Here is a 25,594-nt window from a genome sequence, read left to right as displayed (position 1 = left end):
AATAGGGAATTAATTAAAATTTTGTTATTGCAAAAAAATAAAAAATAATAATAAAAATAATTGTTTGATACGTATAATGCAGTTATTAGCATCATCGCCATCATCACCCCTTGTATTTTAATATATGTGTTTTTTTTTTTATAGTGACACTTTATTTAATGTAAAATGCTTCTTTTTTTAGCTTTACCACAGCTGAAGAGGGTTCAGAAAACAAACACTCGCCAAACCAGCTTTTCTCTCTCTCTCTCTCTCTCTCTCTCTCTCTCTCTCTCTCTCTCTCTCTCTCTCTCTCTCTCTTTCTCGAACGTCATCGGTCACGTGGCCTAAGCGGGGCGCGTGACGTAGCAAACGATTTTTTTGCTCTGAAAAGGCTGCGCGAGCTCCCCGGAAAGCCACTTGGACTGGCGTCAGAGTGAATGACGGGAGCTGCTCGGAGCAGGAGAAACTAAACCTGGACTCGACAAAGGCCGAACAAAACATCGCAGCGGACCGAGAGTTGCTTGTTGCCTTTATCAATGCATACCCTTTGTGCCCGGGGAACGATGAAGCCAGAGATCAGCGCCGCGGTCGGGTTTCTGTCGCGATTTCTGAGGATTAAAGGACACGTAAACGACCGACAGGTCCAAAGATTCAGCCAAAGCTTACAGGACATTTTGGCAGGTAAACTTTAATAAAAAAAAAAATAATACACACACACACACACACGGGTTTTATGTGGTTATAGCTCCCCAATATTCGCCTTACAGGAAGCCTTTGTTAGTAACAACATGCGAAACTCGGCTGTTTCACGCGGCGGAGTGAGAAAAAAACGACAAAGTTCGAGTACAGTGAAGGCGTCAAGGTGACGCGTTCACAATAAAATGAATTTAGTCGAATATTGAAAAACAAACGAGAAAAAAAAAACAAGGGACAACGAGAGAGAGAGAGTGAGAGAAAGGGGGAGGGGGAGGCTGTGGAAAAACACGCAAACAAGGAAGTGCGCCTCCAGTGAAGCTGTTGGATTACGTAATGTGGTGGAGCGAACGGGTTGATCATAAAAACAAACCGCGCTTCAGTTTTCCATTTTTCCCTTCAAACCCCAACAGCAACACACGTTCCGCCATCGGAATTAATGGAAATATTTTTCTTCTCCTTCTTATTATTTCTAATCTTGCACGTTTGTTTAGTTAAAAAAAAATAAATAAATAAAATCATCTGCTGGGTGCCAACATTTCATTTATAATATATATAATTCCCACTCTGTTCTTTGTATTAGAATGCAGATTTTTGTTTTTCAGTATAATAATTAAAGCCAAAAAATTGATCTTTATGCAAAAACAGGCAGAAAGGAAGCAGGGCTGCGACAAGCAGTTGTTTTCATTGTGCGATTAATCATTAAGTCTGTAACATGATTAAAGATAAAGTCTGTCCAGTCATCTAAAATACAAATCTATTTCATTAAGTCAGAAAAACTGTACAACGGAGCAAATCCTTGTATTCCAAAAGTAGCGACCAGTCTGTCATTCGCCTTTTCAATGAATGTTGAACTATACTTAAGAGTGATTAGTTGTCTGTTGATCATTTATTCACTACTTGTTATGGCTCAAATCAATAGGACAGGACCCTGAACTCACCATTTGTCACCACAGGTGGAGTATTTGGGTTTTTTCTTTGCCTTTTTATTGAGGAAGCTGGACATCAAAAGGCTTGATGTCACCAAGGGTGACAATCGATTATTGTCTTTATTTACTACGCTACTGATTATGATTAAATACTTTGCCAATTTTCATTCTTGCAAATCAATTTGACGTCTTGACTCGACCTACAGTCCATAACCCAAACGAGAAAACCCTCCAGAAACTGGAATAAACTGGTTTGCCCCCCCCCCCCCGATATTAAAATTGCTTTTCGATCAGTCAGTGAATCGTTTGAGCAAGAAGGTTGTGAAAATGAATTTTTCTTGTTGTTATTTAGCAAGGGAATTAGTGAAAGAAAAGTTAATATCCAACAAAGAAATTAGACAGTGTTGTTTTTAAACATTCTGAAAGTTGGAGAGTGTGAGCTAAACGTCGGCAACGGCGGTGGGGATGAGTATCGTAATCATTATAGGAAAGAATCTGAGGCTTAAGTTTCAGATTTTCATCTTATTGGAAGCAAACTGGAAATCGCCAGTTTGTCCTGTTTTACTGCGAGAGGCAGCGGACATGGATCTGTTGTGCACCCTGTGGGGGGGGGGGGGGGGGGGGGGGGGATCGCAGCTAAACTGTGCCAGCTGGTCTGCTTTTGTGCTTCCAAACATCAGCCACTCACTAGTGTGTGTGTGTGTGTGTGTGTGTGTGTGTGTGTGTGTGTGTGTGTGTGTGTGTGCGCTGACTACAAGGAAGTGGGTACATTAGTACCCAAAGACCAGATGAAAACAGCGATGGTAGCATAATTATTGTTAGCGGGGCTTTCTCTTCTTCCCCTCTATCAGCAGCGTGATCGGATGCCCTTTGGAGGGGAAAAAAGTCCCAGACTGAAATGACTTATTATATTGAAATGCTCGCAGCCCATCCGCTTGCCACAAACAAGCTTCTTTTGTTAAAGTCTTTAGGTTAAGCACACGCACGTATGCTTATTTTTCCACTTCCCATCTCCGCCCACCCCCCCACCCGTAGGCCCTCATTTTTGAGAATAGACCCCATCAAGCTGATCCTCTCCCAGCTGCTCCGGGGGTTTGTCAGGAGCAGCTTTTGTGTGGCTCAGTCTTTCATGAGCGCCAGCCCCTCTATTAGCTCGGCAGGCTGTGATAAGATACGGGACGCGTTGGGGGGGGGGTGGTGGGGGTTGTTATTATCCCATGGATGCATACAGGTGGCCTCCAGGCTCCAGCCTGAATGCTGCCCTACTTCACTTCCCCCGTTTATCATCGGCCACAGTGGACGTTAGCGACACTGTGGATAAGGCTTGTTGTTGTAAATGGGTGTGGGGGTGGTGGGAGGGTAATCCAGCAGGCAGTCTAAAGAACCCTAAACTAACCAAAAAAGACTTTAGTTTCTAGTACACCCAAATCAGTTGAGGCAGTAAGCTGATTGTTTTCCTGTCATCGCCTTAACTGCTAAAATGTCACAGCGGCGTCATTTGTGAGTCACCAGTTTCATTGCAGTGCAGAAACTTCCACGGTGTCGGAAAATTAGGACGCTGTCCCCTTAAAGGGCGGAGCGCTGCGTCCCAGATGGCTGGCTGAGACTTCAGTACTTTTGGTGTTTTTGTTCAGCCAGTCATGGGAGACTTTGTGACATTGATGACGGTTTGGGGTGGGGGTGGGGTGGGGTGGGGGGGTTGTGCAATTCAGCAGGCCTCTCTTTGTCACGTAGACCCGCCGTTTGGACGGTCTGCCTGTTTATAGCTGCTTATCAGGCCTGGGGCAGGTGGTGGTGATGATGTTGTTGTTTCTCCACCTCACACTTGAGGATAATCAGTAAATTTTGCCAACTTTAAAATGAGAATGGCTCATCCAAATTCTGAGCCACAAAATGAGAAACCTAAACATCTCATTTTAAAACATCTAATTAATTTCTGAAATAAAGACATTGCCAAATAAGTTTATATATGTCAGAAATGTGGTTCTTCATGTTTTGCTTGTCAGAACCACTTCAGATGTTTCCGCAAGAACTCCAACGAATGAAATGGCTGATTGAAAAACTGCTACTGTGCAATTCAATGTGGTTTGTTTGGGTTAACTATTGCATAGGAAGTGCTTATAATTAATTAAATGAATAGTGGGCGCGATCGTCACTCCACTGACTTTAGCAGTTGATGGTTAAAGAGGCAGAGCGTGAGTAAGACCCTGCCTGGGCGGGGCAAATGAAGCCTGAAAATGCCCCCACCTCCGTTACCAAGCAAGCTAAAGCTAACAGGCTGTCTTTGGTTCTGGCGCTTTATTAAAACATATTTTTGTGGACTGGGTGGAGGTTTTTTAGATCCGCTATTGCCTGTGGAATGTTAGGGTTAGTGTGGAGTGGTGCTAACATCTGCTAAGCTTCAATACCTGCTAATACACTGCTAATGGCACTAACACACACACACATCTTCAACCGCTTACTCCAATTAAGGGTCACGGGGGGCTGCAGCCTATCCCAGCAGTCATAGGGCGTGAGGTTCACCCTGGACAGGAAGGCAGTCTGTCGCAGGGCCACATATAGACAAACAAACACACTCGCACGCACACCTACAGACAATTTAAAGTTTCTAATGGCACTAACATGTTGTTGTTGTCCGTTCAACTGCTCCTGTCTTGTTCTGGGTTGCCACAGCGGACACAGCCAGATGGCACTAACATAATAAATTAAATAACACGAAAATTTCACTTGATGGAAATACTGGAGCACAGACTTCTTAGATGATCTATTAGCACAATTAACGCCATATCGAACCATATTTTTTACAGATATTTATCATAAAATGCTCAGAAAGGACAGACGCGGTCGGTCCACAGCCACTGTTAACAATCTCTACGACTGGAGAAATCCGGAGTCAGCTACTACATGTCACTCAAAGCAACCATGGCTGTACTTATGTACAACCTTATGGCTTAAAACATCTTAGAATTCAAAGAGAGAGGGAAAAAAAGATTCATCCCGCACAGTTGTCATCGAGGGGAAAGCTACCTATAGACACTAACACAGTCTTTTACGCCAGACTTTATACATGTTTATTTCTGCTCTGAAGTGGGACATTTTACATGGGCTTCTATGGCAATATATTGCTTTTTTGGAGTTTGCCTCAAGTGGGCGTTCAAGGAACTGCACATTTTTCCATTATTTTGGGAAGGCTTCATTTGTGAGGGGTGGAGGTTGAGGGTGTGTGTGTGTGTGTGTGTGTGTGTGTGTACTGCTGGTAACTGATTTTTTTTTTTAACCTTTTTTCTTACTACAGCACACTTGGCAACAGGCTAATCATAATTAGGATCATAAGGTTAGTAGCAATTTGCATGTTTTTATGTTTGTGTCTTGTGATGTTGTCCCCACAGAGCAATATAAGCATCACTGGTTCCCAGACAGACCCTGCAAGGGTTCAGGTTACCGCTGCATCCGCATCAACCACAAGATGGACCCTCTGGTGTGGCAGGCAGGCCAGCGCATCGGCCTAACCATCCAGCAACTCTACCTCCTGCTGCCCAAAGAGCTCACGCTCTGGGTGGACCCCTTTGAGGTATCCTACCGCATCGGCGAGGATGGCTCGATCTGTGTCCTGTACGAGTCAAAGCCCGGGACTGCAGGAGGAACGTCGACGACTGCTAGCAGCAGCCAAACCTCAGGAAACAATGGGCACACCAGTGCCGCGGTGGACAGTCACTTCAGCTGCAAAGAGGAACTGATGGTGATGGGCCAAACCAATCCCCCCAGCGCCTACACCATTATGGCCATGTCTAGTTAAAGAGACACGCAGTCTATCATTCAGGGTCAAACTATGGCTGGTCAGATCATCTGGCCGTGTCACGGTGAGCCTTTTTAAAGCTTAGAATATGAAATTAAATTGTGGAAACAAAAGGAAAAAAACAGGATGTGGCCAATCATTTAGGTGATGGAAACCTCGTAGGTTCAATATTTTTTTTTACCCTCTCTCCCTGTTGTCATCTGGACTGTTGTCGTTTGATCAGCTGGGCGCACCTCTGTTTGTTTGTTTTAAGAGGCTATGTGCAAATGGATCTCTTGGGGCAGCTAAAACCAACCAACCAGGAACTCACACGGTAACAAGCGCCGCCTGCTCCCTCCCCCTCATCTGTAAACACGGTGGCAAGCAGCGGCGCCACTGAACGGGCTATCGGCATCGACTTTGCACTTTGTGGTTACTATGAGTACACGTTCAACACGCCACCGCAAAACAGCGTCGTTTATATCGCAGCGGAATTTTGATTTCAAATCCAGAGGTTTTAATTTGTTTGTTGTTGTTGGGGAGGAAGTTGAGGTTAAGACGATGGCTTTTGCACTGTAAGCTCATGTTAAACGACAACCGACTTTGTTGGACCACAGGGACTTTTTTGTTTTTTTCCGTAACCCCATAGCTTTCAGAACAGGCTTTTCTTCTTAACGTCTCTTCCTCTCCTTTCTACCATCATCACCGAGCTTCAGCAAACATCACAACCTGCAAGCAGAATATGTGGTGACACCCGTTACCTGTGGATACACCCTCACCTCACTTGCGCACCTGTAGCTTTGCGGGGGAGGACAAAGGGATGCCCCCCACCCCACCCCCTCCGTGGCTCATGAATTTTTTTTTTTAAATTCACAATCAAGTTCCTTAGTTGATCGCTCCCAAATTCACTGAACATTCAAAGTGTTGTTCAGTAGTTCCCAACTGCTGGTTTAGGTGATGGGGTTTTGGGGGGGTATTACATTGAATTTGACAACATGTGGCTCTTTGATTTGACATTGTGAATGCACTTTGACGTGAGCGCGTGTGGGATGTGGCCTTATTATTATTATTTTATTTTATTATTTTTTTCAAATTAGAAATGCCTACATTCCATCCATTCGAATGTCATCTTTTCACATCGTATTTCTCGCCGTCCTCCACATTGTCAGCATTTGTTCACACTGTATCTCCCATGTTGGGACAGCTCGAGCCCGATCACCCGGGGGGTGTGCAACTCTGGATTAGAAATGATGTGTACACTGTATTTGTCAGCATTTCAGAGCCGGTATTTTTTTATTTTAATTTTTTTTTTTTTATGTTTGTGCACTGCGAAAGTGAAACGTCAAAACCTTACCAAATATATTTATGTAATTTCTGGTCAAAATATGTAATTATGCTTAATATAAAATACATTCACTACAATAAGAAATATAATTATCCGTTTTAAGGAAAAATGCATCTTAAAAATCTTGAGTGAATCTTTGAAATTGGAAACAAAATAAGCTTTTTTTTTTTTTAACTTATTTGTAAAAGATATAATGCTGGTAAGCCCCAAATGAGTGTTTTGAGTAAATATCAGACTTTATTTCAAGGAATCTTAATTTGTTTTTACTTCTTTTAAGTTAAAAACAAATATCAAGCAAGAAAATTAACTGAAGATTTCTTGAAATTAGCTGATAAAATGCACTTTGCATCTCTTACAAATAAGCACTTTAAAGCTTCTTCCATCTCAGATGTGACTCAGAACAAAGATTTTCTTCACTTAAGGTTTTTAAGACTTCCTACTCAAATTTGACTGAAGTGGGTTCATCTTAAGTCTTATTAGATATTTTTATTAAAAATGAGGTGTATATACTTGGTGAGGTTTTTTTTGTTTTGTTTTTTTTGCAGTGTGGTGTTAGAAACATTGTCATCCGTTCATGAAGCACTGCTCGTCACCGCTCTGGCGGGATGCAGCGCGAGGGGCTGTTTCCGTGTGACGCACACAGATTGTGATGTGTCGCTGTTTGAGGAGGACTTTGAGAGACTTTGGCCAAAGGGAGGTCTGCAGCACAGACTGTTCACAGATGAACTTTAAGTTGAATTCAAACCAACGCTGGGCCTCGTCCCTGACGTTTTTTTGTTGTTGTTGCTGTTTTCCAAGACTTCTCCTTCTGTGTGCATTGCCTTAAAGAGACCTCATCTTTAATTTTGAGCCATTTGTGATTTTTGGAAGTGATCAGGCCCGGCGTGAAGTGCCGCTGGACACTTTTCCAGCCCGGGCGGCGTTAAATCTCTCCCCTGGTGTGGGGGTTTGTGCCTCACGTTCCGCATATCACCCCTCAGCTCAGACCTCCTGCTCAGCCAGAAGTAAGCCAGCACGCTGCTAGCTGACCCCCTCCCTGCAGATGTAGGAAGACTTGATGTGACATATCAACATCCATCACTGTGAGGAGTTGGGTAAGGAAGGCAGGGATGGGGTGATGGTGCAAGAGAGTGGGGGGGGGACCAGGGCCAAACTCTCTTGTCCAGGGCAGCTAAAATCCCTCTAACCCCCCCCCCCCCCATCTGGACTAACTCCACATGCCCACCCTGACCAGAAGCCCTCAACCCTCTCTCAGCAGTGATGGATACAAACCAGCACACACACACGCCTGGCGTGCTCGAGCTGCACTTGGGGGGTGGTGGAGGGGGAGTTTTGTGAGAGACAAGGAAACATGGATCAAACATGAAGAATTGAGGGTACGAGACCGTTGTTTTCTTTATTTATCTCACTGGATTTGAGTAAGGACTTTGTTTACATGCGTGTGAAACGGACTTGAAACACCCCCCCACATACTTCACTCCCAGTTTGGGGTTACAGCCGGGACAGGTTCTGGATCGGCTACGGTTTAGCTGCCGGTTGAATCTGTCACGGTAGGCTGCCTCACCAGACGACACCAGACTTTACGGGTGTTTAAGCTCCCCTAAGCCTGAGAGGATCATGGGTGATATATAGGTAATAGGTAATGCCTCTGACGCACTGCCCCCCCGCCCCATGCTGATACTCCCTTCAGCAGTCTGTGAAAAGCAGTGAATCCATGTTGACCAGATGAAGAAGAGCTCACCAGGATGCGAGCCCAGAACTTCTGGTTTCAACACCGAGCATCAGTTTTACATCGCACTGCTCCGTTTTTTTTTTTTTTTTTTTTTTTTTTTTCCTGGTTATGTCGTGACTTGATGTTTTGAGATTGGCCTGTATTTCGGACACGAGACTCATCGTCTCACTTTACATTTCTCTAGATGTATTTCACGGTCACACTGAGTGGTTTTTCCACTTTGACATGCACATTTCTACCCCTCGTTCATCCTCTTGCTGCTAAGAGGATTTTTGGTCTGGCAATTTAACCCACGTTTAACAAGCTGTGGTTTTAAACATATAAACACACATACAGATATACTTAAAAACAAAACAAACCAAAATCCACTTCACCATCATCAATCAGAATGGTTTAATTATTTAAATGGCATCCATTCAGCTTGTGCGCACATAGGTTTCAGAATTGTACTTCGAGTAGTCTGAATTTTTTTTTTAAAAAAGCACATAAATGCACTAAATATGTCGAGTTGAAGTTGACTTTGAGACGCGAGGAGTCTCTCCTGGAATGTATTGCCAAACTCAGGCCTCAGACATTCAATAAATACACTTATGGAAACGTTGTGCATGTTAAGACATGAAAAAAGGAAGGGAACAGCAATTTTTGTCGTCAAAATAATTGTCATCGATTACTGGAATTATTGCCACTTTCACATTTGAGGTGTTTTTACATGTTGTAGAATGTATTGTAACTGTACGACAAATGGTAGAGTACATCACATTACACATGGGAAGTGCCAATAATTGCTATTCTGAGGTGTTTTTAAGTGTATTCCTTTTTGTATGTCGGCTTTTAACATGAATAACTTTTCGTAAGTGAAGCCATTTGTGATGGGAGTGTTGGCAAGGACCAAAGTTGTCTTGGTTTAAAAAAAAAAAAAAAAAAAAAAAAGTTTCCATGATCTGTAAATGTAGACGTATCCTTTTTTTTTTCTTTTTTTTTTTTTACATACAAAAGAAAGATGGAAAAAAAAAAAAACTAATTCTGAGCTTAACCCAAGAAGAAAACCTGTTTATATTGTGATCTCATGTCTGTACATCTTTACTGTGTTCACTTTATTTTCCTTGGGTATGTTGTGATGAACTGCTGTAAATTTGTACAGTTCATGTAAATTGATTGTTGCTGAAGTTGTACAGATTTCTATATTTTGGAAGAAAAATTTTTCTCTGTAATAAAAGATTTCCTATCTTGGCATCATATTCCCTGTTTGTGCTGGACTCATTCATCCCGATTAATATATATATAAAAAAAAAAAAAAAAAATTAAGATCAGTTGCAGAGATGGACTGCATTTATATAGCAGAAGCTCAAAGAGCTTTACATTGATGCCTCACATTCTCACACACTGATGTCAGGGTGCTGCCATGCAAGGTGCCCAACTGCACACAGGAAGTAACCCTGGGATTAAGTACCTACACCACCTCCCTGATGATAATGTGATATTGGCACAAATCTTATTTTGGACATGAACATGGCTTTTTATTTATTTATTTATTTTTGCCAAATTTAAACGTATTGGTGCTGAAAAGCCGTTGCAAAAGTGTTAATTGCATAACCCAAAAATTGTTTAAAATATGGACAGAAACCGTAATGCTGTTCTACATTTCATATTTTGGAATTTTATTTTATTTTTTATTTTTTTCCCCTTGCTTTCACTTAAAAAAAATTCCTTCACTTAATGTTTAAGTGTGTGACGTGGGTTTTTGAGATAGCACAAATCTCAGTATTTGGATAAAATTTCCATCTGTGCTGTTTTATATGCTGAACAGTTCGTGGTATTGGTGGTAGGCGTTCTAGAACAATCTTCTAAAAGTGCAAACGCAGTCAGAGTTGAGGCATAAGAGTCCACAGTGCTGCTGCACCTGAACCAGCTGACTGTGCAAAACCCTGTCTGGATTAAGACTGTGGCACTTTGCAGCACTCCCAATCGCCCCGAGTTGCTTAGCAGCAGGAGGCAAAAGAAAAACAAGGCGGGTGGGGGGGTGGTGGCAGTTCAGCAGCAATCGAGGGAAGGTGACAGAGTGCAGCTTTAGTGCTTCAGCCTCATAGGTGTGGGTGCTTTAAACATTTCTAGTAAACAGTGAATTCAGTTGAGAGGTTTTCTGGTGAATTAATCCATTAAGTGTGTGAGCCAAGAGCACCAAAGCTCCCTGAGGTGAAGCAGTGAGGATATATATCTGTGTTGGTTGGAAATTAGCAATGACATTTACAGTATTGTTCAGAATAATAGTAGTGCTATGTGACTAAAAAGATCAATCCAGGTTTTGAGTATATTTCTTATTGTAACATGGGAAACAAGGTACTAGTAGATTCTCACAAATCCAACAAGACCAAGCATTCATGATATGCACACTCTTAAGGCTATGAAATTGGGCTATTAGTAAAAAAACAAAAAACAAACAAACAGTAGAAAAGGGGGTGTTCACAATAACAGTAGTGTGGCATTCAGTCAGTGAGTTTGTCAATTTTGTGGAACAAACAGGTGTGAATCAGGTGTCCCCTATTTAAGGATGAAGCCAGCACCTGTTGAACATGCTTTTCTCTTTGAAAGCCTGAGGAAAATGGGACGTTCCAGACATTGTTCAGAAGAACGGCGTACTTTCATTAAAAAGTTGATTGGAGAGGGGAAAAAAGTAGAAAATGGGGTGTTCACAATAATAGTAGCATCTGCTGTTGATGCTACAAACTCAAAACTGTTATGTTCAAATTGCTTTTTTAGCAATCCTGTGAATCACTAAATTAGTATTTATTTGAATAACAACAGTTTTTCATGATTTCTTCACATCTGCGAGGCATTAATTTTGTTGGTTTTGAACCAAGATTTTGCTGGTTTACTAGTGTGCTTGGGGTCATTGTCTTGTTGAAACACCCATTTCAAGGGCATGTCCTCTTCAGCATAAGGCAACATGACCTCTTCAAGTATTTTTACATATCCAAACTGATCCATGATACCTGGTATGTGATATAAAGGCCCAACACCATAGTAGGAGAAACATGCCCATATCATGATGCTTGCACCACCATGCTTCACTGTCTTCACTGTGATCTGTGGCTTGAATTCAGAGTTTGGGGGTTGTCTCACAAACTGTCTGCGGCCCTTGGACCCAAAAAGAACAATTTTACTCTCATCAGTCCACAAAACATTCCTCCATTTCTCTTTAGGCCAGTTGATGTGTTCTTTGGCAAATTGTAACCTCTTCTGCACATGTCTTTTATTTAACAGAGGGACTTTGCAGGGGATTCTTGCAAATAAATTAGCTTCACACAGGTGTCTTCTAACTGTCACAGCACTTACAGGTAACTCCAGACTGTCTTTGATCATCCTGGAGCTGATCAATGGGTGAGCCTTTGCCATTCTGGTTATTCTTCTATCCATTTTGATGGTTGTTTTCCATTTTCTTCCACGCGTCTCTGGTTTTTTTGTCCATTTTAACGCATTGGAGATCATTGTAGATGAACAGCCTATAATTTTTTGCACCTGCGTATAAGTTTTCCCCTCTCCAATCAACTTTTTAATCAAACTACGCTGTTCTTTTGAACAATGTCTTGAACGTCCCATTTTCCTCAGGCTTTCAAAGAGAAAAGCATGTTCAACAGGGGACAAATAGGGGACACCTGATTCACACCTGTTTGTTCCACAAAACTGACAAACTCACCCCCTTTTCTACGTACTTTTTTTTACTAATAGCCCAATTTCATAGTCTTAAGAGTGTGCATATGAATGCTTGGTCTTGTTGGATTTGTGAGAATCTACTGGTACCTTGTTTCCCATGTAACAATAAGAAATATACTCAAAACCTGGATTAATCTTTTTAGTCACATAGCGCTACTATTATTCTGAACACTACTGTACACTACATTGAAATAGCATTTTAAGAAAGTTGTCGGAGTGTCGCACAAATACACTTCTGACTTTGTCACCACATAATGATTTAGGAATGTTCTCCAAAGCCGATAACATCATGAGAATGTCTCAGAGTGAACTTTTAGGAAACATGGAATGTCATGGAAATATTTCCTTAAATCCGTTAGGACTGAAGTTTCGCAGTGGTTCTCGGTGGCTTGCGTTGTATGAAAATATTAACTGAATAAAGAATCCACATTCACAGGATTTTTGCAATCCTCTGTTGAAAACATTTAGCAATGACTCATGTGAACAAGATGTTTTAACGTTTTCATGTTTAAAACAGGAAAACAACTTCAGGGATTTTGGTTTGTACATAAATTTTTAAGTTATAAATATTAGAAGCTATTAGAAAGTCTGGTGTTTATTTCATATAAATGTGCTGCTTAATATTTCCAAAGTGAACTGCAGATTTCCTTTAGGTCAACCAACCAAGATAACCTTCATTCTGATTATATGCTAATCCACAGACGCCAGACGTAGCCGCAGATACCAGTCGTCAGATCATAAACAACTTGCTGTTCACTTTATTGAAGGTCTATTGCAACATGCGTCAGAATATCATCAAGTTGTCATTTAAGCATTTCACCAGAATTTCAACTTGGCGCTGATGAAACACGATGTAATATTTTACGCCCCTTCCCTCGCTATCGCATAGCAACAAAGGTCACGCTGCTGAGAGAGGATGATTTACAAGAACATTCTAGAAGGTGTGGCTGACTACTTGTGTTAAAACAACATTTGTGACATGACAACTTTGTTTTTGTTGTAGACACAGCATTGAGCTCCTCATGGTAGCATCTTAGCTACAAAATGGAGATGTGAATATCGTTTCTTTGGTGTTATTTGCAGAGAACTGCAGGCCTGCGTCGAGTTCAACATGGGCAAACTTTGACATGCACTCCTGTGTCGGTGTACAATTACAGCACAAGCTTTCTTGATTATTGCCATTTAGCGCTAATAAGGAAGTAAGCAGCTGATACCCTGGCTAGCTGTGCTACATAAGCAGTTTAATCACATTCTGATTTATAAGAATATATACTGTTCCCTACATGGATAGCATAGCTTGGACCCCAAATAGACTCCCTTCAACTAAATGTTAACTTATCTAAGTTGCTCCTTTGACTAGTTAATTTTATTTAAAAAAAAACAAAACCAAGTTTGTAACATGTATTTTAGGAGCAGTTTAAATCAAACTGGTTGGATAGGCTTAGTAGACTATTATCACAACATAGGTCAAGTAGTCAGTGTTGTAGTTTATCATCTAAAAACCTGTATATAACCATATGGTAAATAAACTGCATTGTATAGAGCACTTTTATGGTCACAGATGGGTTTTCAGTGATGCCTCACATTCACTCACACATGAATGTCAGGCTGCTGCCATGCAAGGCGCTTACTACAAACCAGGAGCACATTGGGGATTAAGGACCTTGCCCAAGGGCTCTGAGTGATTTTCCAGTCTGACAGGGATTTGAACAGACAATCCTCTGGTCAAAGCCCATTTCTTTAACCAGTTAACCATCACAAGTCAAGTCAAGTTTGGGAGCATGAGCTGGTGCTACGCTTTTTCGCATCCATGACACCACGGAACTGCTTTGGGTGCTGGATGGGAACCACCCAAGCAGGCAACCGGTCCATTCTGGCATCTCTAAAATAACCATCTATTTGAGGTGGGCGGATCGATCCTAATATCGATAATATCGATACCAACGCTGGTATTGATATTGAACGATCCTTGTGTAAAAAGATCGATACTTAAGCTTTTTTTCTCTCCAGCACACACTGACTGCTGCGCAGGCAGATTCATCAAAGTCTACTCTCTGTCTGTAAGAGCAGCGCTGCGCTGTGTCACACAACACGGAGCAGTGCACCCTTGTATTGTGGTTTGTCAGCCCTCTACCTCAAGAGATTTTAAGTTGTGTTGAGTGATATTTTTTTTAAACAAAAATGTTGATTGTGATAATAAAGTATTTTGTTGTCACGTACATTGGTGAAATTCTATCCTAGGTCTTTTGGATCCTTTGGATCTATGAAGATTAAATATGAACAAGTATCGGTATCGATATCAGCGATACTGAACCTGTATTTACTTGGTATCGGATCAATACCAAAATTCCCGGTATTGCCCACCTCTACCATCTATCGTCCATATCGGGAATTAGATATCAAAACATTGTTTTCTGCACAGATTTCCTTTTTGCTGGAGCAAACAAATGTATCAGACTCATGGATGATGACATCAAACTTCTCCTTTTTTCCTTTGGGGTCACCACAACAGATCCTGGATGGATCTGCATGTTGATTTGGCACTAGTTTTAAGACATGCTCTTCCCGATGCAACGCCACATTACATTAACAAATCGGCAGGGGTGGCCTTGAACTGGGAACCGCTTGGCCACCAAACAAAGACAAAAAATGACCTATTGGTGGTGAGACACTGCAGTCACCTTGATGTCTTGTTTTTTTTTTAAATAAAAATACAGAAAAGGCAAGCGTATGTATTGATTAGTCAAGTGAAGCTGGCCTTTGATAACATCAGCGTCTGCTGCCCTGCGCCATAGTCTGTCCTATCACTGTGGAAACGTTGTGAATGATTTGCACAACCAATATGTTGTTGTCTGAGAACAAAGGCATGGTGAGTGACAGTGTGAGCATGTGCATTGACTAACAGGGAGAGGCAGACATCTGGGACCTGTTTTACAGCCAGCAGGATGACAGAAGAGGCCTCCTGCAGTGAATGTGTGCTCATGTCTGTTTATCCTCCTCTGCATAGAGGACAAAAGCTGTAATGCTTCAGCTGCATACGTCACAAGGCCATTTACCATAGCCTTTGTGTAAGTGGACGCAACTGTGGCACAGTCGTGATTCCCAAACTTGTGTGCAGGGTGGTGTCACGTCTCCGGATCCTAAAACGTCAAGATCAGGTGTAGGTCTCCAGGGTGTTGAGGCTACCAGCCATCACTGGCCTTCCCCTCAGGGCACTATTCTTCATCAGCGCTGACATCTGCTTTGCCCCTGCTGCATACGCCCTTCCCACCAGCGTCCAAAAATGGCCAATGAAAGAAAGAGCAGACAGTGGGGACAAAGACATCCAGCTTGGGCCAGCCACGCTAATGCTGGGTGGACCATCTGAGGGAGGGACTTATAGGGAGAAGGGTTACTACAGTCAAAACAGCTGAAAGACTTATTGTAAAGCAAATCTGTGAGTACACGGCCTTATTTTTTTGTGTATATAAGCAAGTATATATGTGCACGCATGAGTATGTACAAAGAGTAGGTGTCAAAATCCAACCCCTCGTCTATACCTGGGTAATGAATCAAGTAGGGGATTCTCTGTTAGGGTGAGATAGGGCAGGGACCATGTGTGCTACGGTAGCCATGAAGGCCTAACAAGAACCCTGAACACAAGATGGTTAACAGGGCTTTGGTGAAACATCAAGTCCTCAATGGGAAATCAGGCGGAGGAGATCGTGGCTTGTACAATCGCTGTGAAGACGGATGAAGGCTGCAGCAGGTCCTCAGACCCTGATCATCTGGGCTTTCCCAGCCATTGGACCAGGCTAAGGATCTGTCAAGGACGGTGCGTTTGCTGGCGTGCAACTCTGCATCATCCAAAAACTCAAACAGTAAACTTTTCCTTGCCAACAAAGGCTCCTACGTTCCTGGACTCCACAAGTTTTAAACCCTTGGTTTTATTATTTGGCTAGCAGTCACATTAATGAGCTAGCTTAGTCAGGCGCTGACGCTCTTCATGTGGTCTTAGCTAGCTAACATGTTAGTGGAAATGAGCCTGTTACGCTTGATAATCTGTGTTTAAATTAACCTTAAAGTTGTAACATTAACGTGCTGTGCGTTGACAACGGCACCAAACCCCACCCATTAGACTTCAACAGAGCAACAACAACAACAAAAAAGCCATTTGCATATTACATGCATTTACAGTGAAATACATATATTTTCTCATGAGTTTGAAACAGAAAGCAATTCAGATCCTGGAAGTCACCTCGACCATCTTAAAAAAAACTTGGGGGAAAATCTAGTGTTATTCACGATGGCGTGTTTTGCATCTAGTTTAGAATACAGAAAAAGAAAGTGGTTAACATCTCCAGTGGTAGCAACCACGACTGAATAAACAAGCAGCCTTGTGTACCGAACACAAACACTTTGTACTGAAAAACATACAGGCCCTATTTTTGATTTATCAATTAATCTTTGGACTATGCACTGAAACACAGTACTGAAATCCATAAAATGAAAATTGTAATGTAAGTTCTTATCATGTCCAGATGCTAATTCTACTCATTATCTTTTGCTAATATTTGTATTTGTTCAATGACCTTTCCAATTCCTACATTTTTTCTTTAATAGGTTGTATATTATGCAAAATAACTCAACAAACAAATGTGATTTGGGATTTTTCCATTATGTAAAATCTCATTCTCCTGGGCCATACATACTGCAAACACCCATGGACGCACACACACACACACACACACACACACACACACACACACACACACACACACACACACACACACACACACACACACACACACACACACACACACACACACACACACACACACACACACACACTCACCCACAGACCTACTCCCATAAACACCCTCTTCCCCACCGCCCCAGACAACAAACAACCCAACACACCTCTTCCGGCCTGTAGCACCTTAACATCACTGGACACTTTTAAAACTGTACATTATATATAAATATATTAGTATACAGTACATATTTAAGCAATTTTTTGTGATGTATAAGATGTCTGGGGTTTTTTTTTGTGGTGTACAGTAACTCCGCTGGAGCACCCATAATGTCGTTGTACCCCCCATACAATGACAATAAAGACTATTGTATTCTATTAGAAACAAGGCTTTATAAATCACATGCAAACATTCTCGAGAATACTCATGAACTCACCATAATTTTTGACTATTTTTTACATTGTAATCCATCTCCTGTGAGTCACAGAGCTCTGTGTGGGCTTGGGTGCAGTATTTTCCATGTGTGTGACTTTCATTACTCAAGCAACAGATGTAGATAAGTCAGCAGATGAAGACTGCAACACGGACACACAGATCGGATCTGATCACTTTATATATATATATATATATATATATATATATATATATATATATATATATATATATATATATATATATATATATATATATATATATATATATATAAACAAGGCTTTATAGATCACATGCAAACATTCTCGAGAATGCGGGAAGTTTTGACTCACTGGTTGCAACATTGAGAAATGTTGGTTTCTCAGAATGCAAAAAAAAAAAGAAAAAAAAAAAGGAGAACCACACCCTACTTTTTCTAGGCCAAGCTCGAAACTTCTCAATCACCCCGAGTATCAATGATCATTATGCCTATGGTTGCCCTTCTGAATTTCGAGCGAAAACCACTTCCACTCTGGTTCGTCTTTATCTGGAACTGAAAAAAGCACAACTAAGCTGGAATCGAAACCCCGTAGGTGGTTTCCCAGAGGAGCCATAAGTTTTGTAGGGTCAAGCAAACCACTCAACGTTATGTCAGAATCACGAATCCCTTTTCAGTCGGAAATGTGCCACTTCACAGGAGCCAACAATGCTGGAACATTTTCCTTCTTCAGACAAATAAAATCTGATTTTCCCTGCCTTGTGACTTCTCATTTGTCTCGTTCCCCTTTATTCTGTTCATATCACTTACTCACTGTCTCGGGACCTTCATTCTCACCACTTGACCTCGTTTGCCCTTTGTCTATCTTTATCCCACCCTTTCTAAAGTATTGGTGTCACCCGTCAGCTCACACTCTACACCAGAGGAATTCAGTTGGGCCTTACTGGGGTGAGGCGGAGGATCTCGGTGGGAATCACATGATCGTCGATCTCATGTTTTCAAGTCAGAAAGAGAAAAGCAGCAACGAGACAAAGTGAAATTGTGTTCGAGTCCATCCCCACATTGCCTTTTTGACCCAGCAGCATTGAAATCATCAGGTCCCGTGTGCTAATAACACGCAAACTGCCGCCGACGGCTTCATCCGTTTGTATTCTCCCACATATGGTTATCTGAATGTCGGCGGTCAGACATGGAGGCAACATATTCCTGTGGTTGGCCTCTCCCAATCAGTAGGCACTGCTCTCAACCACGGGGAGAGAGAGAGCGAGAGAGAAACCAGCCGCCTAAATATAGCCTGGGCTTTGGGGCCCTGTGCAAGTTCTGGCGAGACTCAGAGGTATAAGTGTGTATGTGCCCACAAACGCAGGTTTATTTATTTTAAACCATTAGTATAAAAATGACAGTGGGACACACAGTCAATCACAAGTTCTTTATAGTGGGGAGACAAAAAGAGGAGGCGGTCTGCTCCCACTGGGACAAACAGACACAGGCCTGTATTAAAGGTCACTTGAGTCACTGGGTTTCAACTTTTTTGAACGGAGAAGAAAATTTCCCAGTGAGACGTGTAAGACAGCAGCAACCTGTTTATCATCACCAATGTGGTTCAAGAACAGCTGATGCCAAGGATACAGGAGACGTCGGCCCGATGCGAACTCAATGCTAGGTGTGAACTGGGCTCGGGGGTGGGGGTGGGGGGGCAGGATGGTGAGCAGTTTTCTCAACATCCTCCTCTCCGACACCTCCACCACAGACTCCAGCTCCACCCCCAGGACAGAGCCACCTCTCCTGATGAACTTGTTGAGTTTGTTCATTGTCAACTGCCTGTCAGTCATTGGTGTGTTTCGATGATAACAAGAAATAGATACAGGAAAAATCAGCCCGACGCAAACTTGGCCCCAGGTGTGAGCCCGGGGTTAACCCCCTATAGTGCAGCAGATAACTGAAAAAATGCTTCAAGTGGTGATGCAAGCACCAAATTTGGCACAACTACTCCTTAGACATTACTCTTTTAAAATACCGAGTGGCCGCATGAACTTTCAATAGGCGGCCAAGTGGTCAATTGAAGAATTACACAGGGGTCAAAATTAAAAGATGCTACAATCATTTTGAAAGGTATTCCATATTATTTTTCTGATCATAAAGATTCCAAAAAGGTATAGTTTGGACTATCTGTGAATGAATGGTCTGGAGTTATGGGGTAAAAACAGCAAGAATGGTGACAAAGGTCAATTTCAGTTTGTACAGGGGTCAAAAGTTAAAGTTGCTCCAATTTTGGTAAAAAGTGATGCAAATTATTAGTTGAGTTAATATGGTTTTAAAAAGGAATAGTTTGCATCATGTATCATGCTTAGTTGTATGTCACGTCATAGAATCCAATGGATGCTGATATTGTTTCACCTTTACTTTGCAAACCAAGCACGCAACACAGTCAAAACTATTCCATTTATTAATCCTATTAGCTCAACCAGTAATTTGCACTACAGCTTTAACTTTTGACCCCTGTACAAACTGAAAATGACCTTTCTCAGTGTTTTTGCTGTTTTTACCCCATAACTCCATAGCATTCATTCACAGATAGTCCAAACTATACCTTTTTGGAATCTTTATTATCAGACAAATAATATGGAATACCTTTCAATATGATTGGAGCATCTTTTAATTTTGACCCCTGTGTAATTCTTCAATTGACCCCTACTTGGCCGCCTATTGAAAGTTCATGTGGCCACTCGGCATTTTTAAAAGAGTAATGTCTAAGGAATACATGTGCCAAATTTGGTGCTTCATCACCATTTGAAGGATCCCTCAGTAAATATTCACTTATCTGCTGCACTACTAACCCTACCATAACCAGAGTTCTCATTACCCATGAAATAAACCAATCAGTCTGTCACCTGTCTAAAGCACAAAGTAAGCAAGTCATCCACCACAGCTCCCTGAGGTGAAGCATTTGAGTTTCTTCTGCAACATCTCATCGTCATCCAACCGCCCAATCTCCACCATGTCCCACCAGGACTGGGAGTGAAAATGATGGCTGTATCGAGTGGAAAATATGAATGACTCTTCCACTGCACTGTGCAATGCTTTTGCAATGGGTGCAAACCCGAGCCTTCAGTGTTTCAGCCTGAAAAATGTGTTCATCTAAAGACGCCATTGCTTGTAAACAACAGGCAGCCTGCGAAATTCCACCCACATGATCTGCCACCTTTATATGACTTGTTTACTGTACAGTGCGGTGGCGATGCTGGCGGCTTTGTTTCCAGCGCTTTGATTTAGTGTTCTGAGAAACTGACAGGAAGGAGAGAGAGAGAGACAAAAAAGAGAAGACCGCATCTCAGCTGTTTCCTGTTGTTCTGTTGAGGGGAAGATGTCATTTCAACAGTGAGAAACAGAGAGATGCAGGCGGGGGGGCTAAATGAAATACTTGAGTGAAGATGATCAGGAGACGACACACCGAGATGTACTGAGAAATCGAGAAATGAAACGTGGAGCGGCGAGGGATTAAAATGTGGAGCAGCTGCCACAAATTAACCAGACACCTGCCAAACACCCACGCTCACAAAATAAGTCAGCCACGCCCATGTTAGTGCAAACTCGGGCCTGAAAACACACTGTGCCAGGAAGAAAAAAAGACATATAATGACGTATAAATGTGCACAAACATGCATGCAGGAGACAGACACAGATCGACTACAACACAGTGCGGCAGGGTGGCTTAGTGGTTAGCACTGATGCCTGACAGCAAGAAGCTCATGGGATCGCTTCCCACCCTTTCTGTGTGGAGTTTGCATGTTCTACCCATGTCTGTGTGGGTTTCCTCCCACAATCAACAACATGCTTATTAAGGGTCTGCTCCTTTCTATGCCCCCAACCAAGGCAGTGTCTCTATATCTGGAGCTGATCCCCAGGTGGCAGACTGTGGCTGCCCACTGTCCCTAGTGGTTGGATTGTGTCTAACTAACTAGGTGGGTTAAATTTTATTGTTTGTATGTATGTGTACAATGGCAATAAAGGCTGTATTATTATTATTTATTATTACAAATGTAAAGTCTTAGAATGCTTGTTGGAGTTTAATATATGTACTGTAGCACACATCTACACTCAAAAAACTGATGATTTGGATGAACTCAAATTCAATTATGTGCAAGATTTACATCTAAAAAATATATGTAGCGCCAACTCAAATAAAGCACATCCATGCAAGATAATTAATTTAATTTAGCTGGGACTAAATATATTTATTAGATGGAAATCCTGCACATAATTGAATTGAGTTCATCCAATGAGTCATGTGTTTGTGTGATACACTAAAAAAACTGACTCAGTGGATTGGATTTTCATCTAATAAATATATGTAGTCCCAACTAAATTACATTACATTGTCTTGCATGAATGTGTTTTACTTGAGTTGGGGCTACATGTCTTTATTACATGGAAATCTTGCACATAATTGAATTGATTTCATCCAATGAGTCATGTGTTTGTGTGATACACTAAAAAAAATCGTCTCATTGGATTAGAGTTCCATCTAATAAATATGTGTAGCCCCAACTCAAAGCATATTCATGCAAGACAATGTAATTTAATTTAGTTGGGACTACATATATTTATTAGACAGAAATCCTGCACATAAGTGAATTGATTTCATCCAATGAGTCATGTGTTTGTGTGATATACTCAAAAAACTGACTCATTGGATTGGAGTTCCATCTAATAAATATATGTAGTCCCAACTCAAATAAAGCACATTTATGCAAGACAATGTAATTTAATTTAGTTGGGACTACATATATTTATTAGACAGAAATCCTGTACATAATTGAATTGATTTCATCCAATAAGTCACGTGTTTGTGTGATACACTAAAAAAAACCAAAAAAAAAACCAACTCACTGGATTGGAGTTCCATCTAATAAATATATGTCATCCCAACTAAATTAAATGACATTATCTTGCATGAATGTGCTTTGTTTGAGTTGGGGCTACATATATTTATTAGACAGAAATCCTGCACATAAGTGAATTGATTTCATCTAATGAGTCATGTGTTTGTGTGATATACTCAAAAAATCGACTCATTCGATTAGAGTTCCATCTAATAAATATGTGTAGCCCCAACTCAAAGCATATTCATGCAAGACAATGTAATTTAATTTAGTTGGGACTACATATATTTATTAGACGGTAATCCTGCACATAATTGAATTGATTTCATCCAATAAGTCACGTGTTTGTGTGATACACTCAAAAAATCGACTCATTGGATTAGAGTTCCATCTAATAAATATATGTCATCCCAACTAAATTAAATTACATTATCTTGCATGAATGTGCTTTGTTTGAGTTGGGGCTACATATATTTATTAGACAGAAATCCTGCACATAAGTGAATTGATTTCATCTATTGAGTCATGTGTTTGTGTGATATACTCAAAAAATCAACTCATTCGATTAGAGTTCCATCTAATAAATATATGTAGCCCCAACTCAAAGCATATTCAAGCAAGACAATGTAATTTAATTTAGTTGGGACTACATATATTTATTAGACAGGAATCCTGCACATAATTGAATTGATTTCATCCAATAAGTCACGTGTTTGTGTGATACACTAAAAAAAATGACTCATTGGATTGGAGTTCAATCTAATAAATATATGTAGTCCCAACTAAATTTAATTACATTATCTTGCATGAATGTGCTTTGTTTGAGTTGGGGCCACATATATTTATTAGACAGAAATCCTGCACATAATTGAATTGATTTCTTCCAGTGAGTCATGTGTTTGTGTGATACCCTCAAAAAACTGACTCACTGGATTGGACTTAATCCAATGAGCCATTTTTGTTTAGTGTACTGATCATGTACTGTTCCTTGGATGGCAACATACAAATGAAAAAGGAAAGTTTCTTTTCAAAAAATGAGTGTATCAACATCCAAAGTTGATTTGTTTTCTGAAAACAGTCCTGAGTTTAACTCGTAAACGATGACTAAATTTCTGTCTCCGGGGGATTCTGGCTCCTGTTGCAATGAGATATGGGCGACAAAGCAGCGGCAAAACATTTAACGTGCAAAAAAACATCCCTGACCTACATAAAACTCGCAGCTTAATGAGTAACTGCACCAGACTAATATGTTATTCATTACCTGGATTGACAGCTCAGCAAAGGTCCCAAAGCCAGGAGAGAGAGAGAGAAAAGCAATTCTGACACCGCAAGTATGTAAGATTAACATATACTGCCTGAATTTTCTCCAGAAAAGCACAAACCTGGCAACGGGTCATATGTATTACACAATAGACAGAGATAAGGCTTAAAGTTGAAGGGTTAAGGTCATTTTTCTTCGCACGATCGAGGCAGAAACATTGGAAAGCATGTTGTGGTCCACGACTGGATGAGTTCGTCAAACAAGATCGAAAAATCAATACTATTAGCAAACGTATTTACAACGGGGTGTTCACAGCAATTAGCTCCACATGTCCTGGCATGCACGTTTCTTGAGGTCTTTCTTCATGGTTGTGCTCGAACACTGCACTTCAAAACCACACGCTTTGATGAGGCCAAAGGGGAAAACAAAGTTGGTCTCAATCCCATCCAAGAAGGAGAAGAAGACATTCTGATACTTATTCCACTTCTGTTGCAAGTCATTTATCAAAGTGGCAGCTATATTTACATTTTCAAACCCTTCAATAAATATCTTTCTGGAGTGTTCTCTGTTTGAATAATTGTCAATCGTTGCCAGCCTTGTTGCCCAAGAGAACCAGTGGAATTGCAACAGTTGCATTGAGCCACGTTGGACGGAACCAGCCGTGGCTTAAACGTTATGTTCCATCTGTTCTAAACATGTTCATAATCATAACACAGAATAAATTGAAACAATCTTGATCTTGGGAAGGAGGAAGGAAACAAATCAAAAGTGAATATATAGTAACTTATGACTTTGTAGATTTTGTACTCGACATCTCGAGTCCTTCAAGATATCACCCCCCCTACCGAAAGGTCTACTTTTGATGGTTTATCCTGTAGCATGATGGGGAAAAAAAATACAGACCTGTATAGAAACATATCAATTGGGCAAAACACTGCTAGTATATGTCAGTAGTTCCTCTCAGTGATTCCTAAAGTGTGGACTGTGACCTAAGAGGGGGCCTGCAGGTATTTCAATTTATTTCATTTATATAGTCCCAAATCACAGCAAAGCTGCCTCAAGGCACTTCACACAACCTTACCAACCCCTAGAGCAAGCACACAGGTGACAGTGGTTAGGAAAAACCCCCTCTGATGATATTGAGGAAGAAACCTCAAGCAGTCCAGACTCAAAGGGGTGACCCACTGCTTAGGTCGTACTAATAAAAAAACATTTTTAACAATACAGAGGAACATCAAAATTTTTGAGAATTATTAAGTTCATGCAGACGCCCATTACAGCACCAGGTGGTTGGGGAGGGGAGCCATCCTGGGCGCCTCCCTAGGGAGGTCTTCCAGGCACGTCCATCTGGGAGGAGACCCCAGGGAAGACCCAGGACTAGGTTGAGAGATTATATCTCCACACTGGCCTGGGAACACCTCGGGATTCCCCAGTCAGAGGTGGTCAATATGGCATGGGAATAGGAAGTGTGGGGTCCCCTGCTGCAGCTGTTGCCCCTGCAAACTGAACCCGGAAAAGCGGTTGAAGATGAGTGAGTGAGGAATAATACATTTTATAAACTCTTTGATTTTTAATTTTGTAATAAAGTCTAAAATGACCTCAAGTAATAATAATAATAATAATAATAATAGAAACCATAGAAAACAATTTGATTCAAACTGTGTTATTCTTCATTTATGTGACACAGTTCAACATCAATCTAGAATAAACATAATAACATTAAGCGAATAAAGAAAACTGCTTGCTGGTCTGTTTCAGTCACTGAGACACACAACCAAATGAAACACCTGGAGTGATAACAAATATTCAGACACATGGTTGCTGACGTCAGTACAGACTCAGAAATAAGACTACGACATCAATCACTGGCAAACACAAACGCACCAGTTGCATCTGTTGGAACGTGGTCAACGGACAGGACTCTAGGTTGCTTTTGGACCTGTTCTCGTAGGTTTGCGCAAAGACTCGGCTGGAATGGGCTGGAACTGTGCCATGGATTCCAGCTCCCAGTACGCTCTCCATTGACCTACTTGCGTCAGGGGGAAGATGTACATACCCAAACTCGTAAATACACAAAGGAGAAATTTGTCTCACTGTTCGGAGCTTTGACAGTAAATAAAGGCTTCAGAAGAAGAAGACATAGC

The 25,594-nt window shown here is 41.3% G+C and overlaps 1 protein-coding gene across 2 annotated transcripts; it reads left to right on the top strand.

The window, feature by feature from the left end:
- Nucleotides 1-374: 374 nt before the first annotated feature.
- On the top strand, nt 375-9,691 carry btg1 (B-cell translocation gene 1, anti-proliferative). 2 transcript variants are annotated; one of them, XR_004558656.1, is made up of 3 exons: nt 375-660; nt 4,991-5,510; nt 6,860-9,691. XR_004558656.1 is itself a non-coding variant. In XM_034162989.1 (2 exons), the coding sequence occupies exons 1-2, from the start codon at nt 516-518 to the stop codon at nt 5,395-5,397; spliced, it is 552 nt and encodes a 183-aa protein (XP_034018880.1). In that variant the 5' UTR covers nt 375-515; the 3' UTR covers nt 5,398-5,519. The 2 variants fall into 2 exon arrangements, 1 of the variants encoding a protein (XP_034018880.1); XM_034162989.1 differs by lacking the exon at nt 6,860-9,691 and having other exon boundaries at nt 4,991-5,519.
- The last annotated feature ends 15,903 nt before the right edge of the window (nt 9,692-25,594 follow it).

Source organism: Thalassophryne amazonica, chromosome 22 (genome assembly GCF_902500255.1).
Source record: "Thalassophryne amazonica chromosome 22, fThaAma1.1, whole genome shotgun sequence".
In the NCBI taxonomy this organism is placed as follows: domain Eukaryota; kingdom Metazoa; phylum Chordata; class Actinopteri; order Batrachoidiformes; family Batrachoididae; genus Thalassophryne; species Thalassophryne amazonica.
This window is presented reverse-complemented; position numbering and strand designations above follow the sequence as displayed.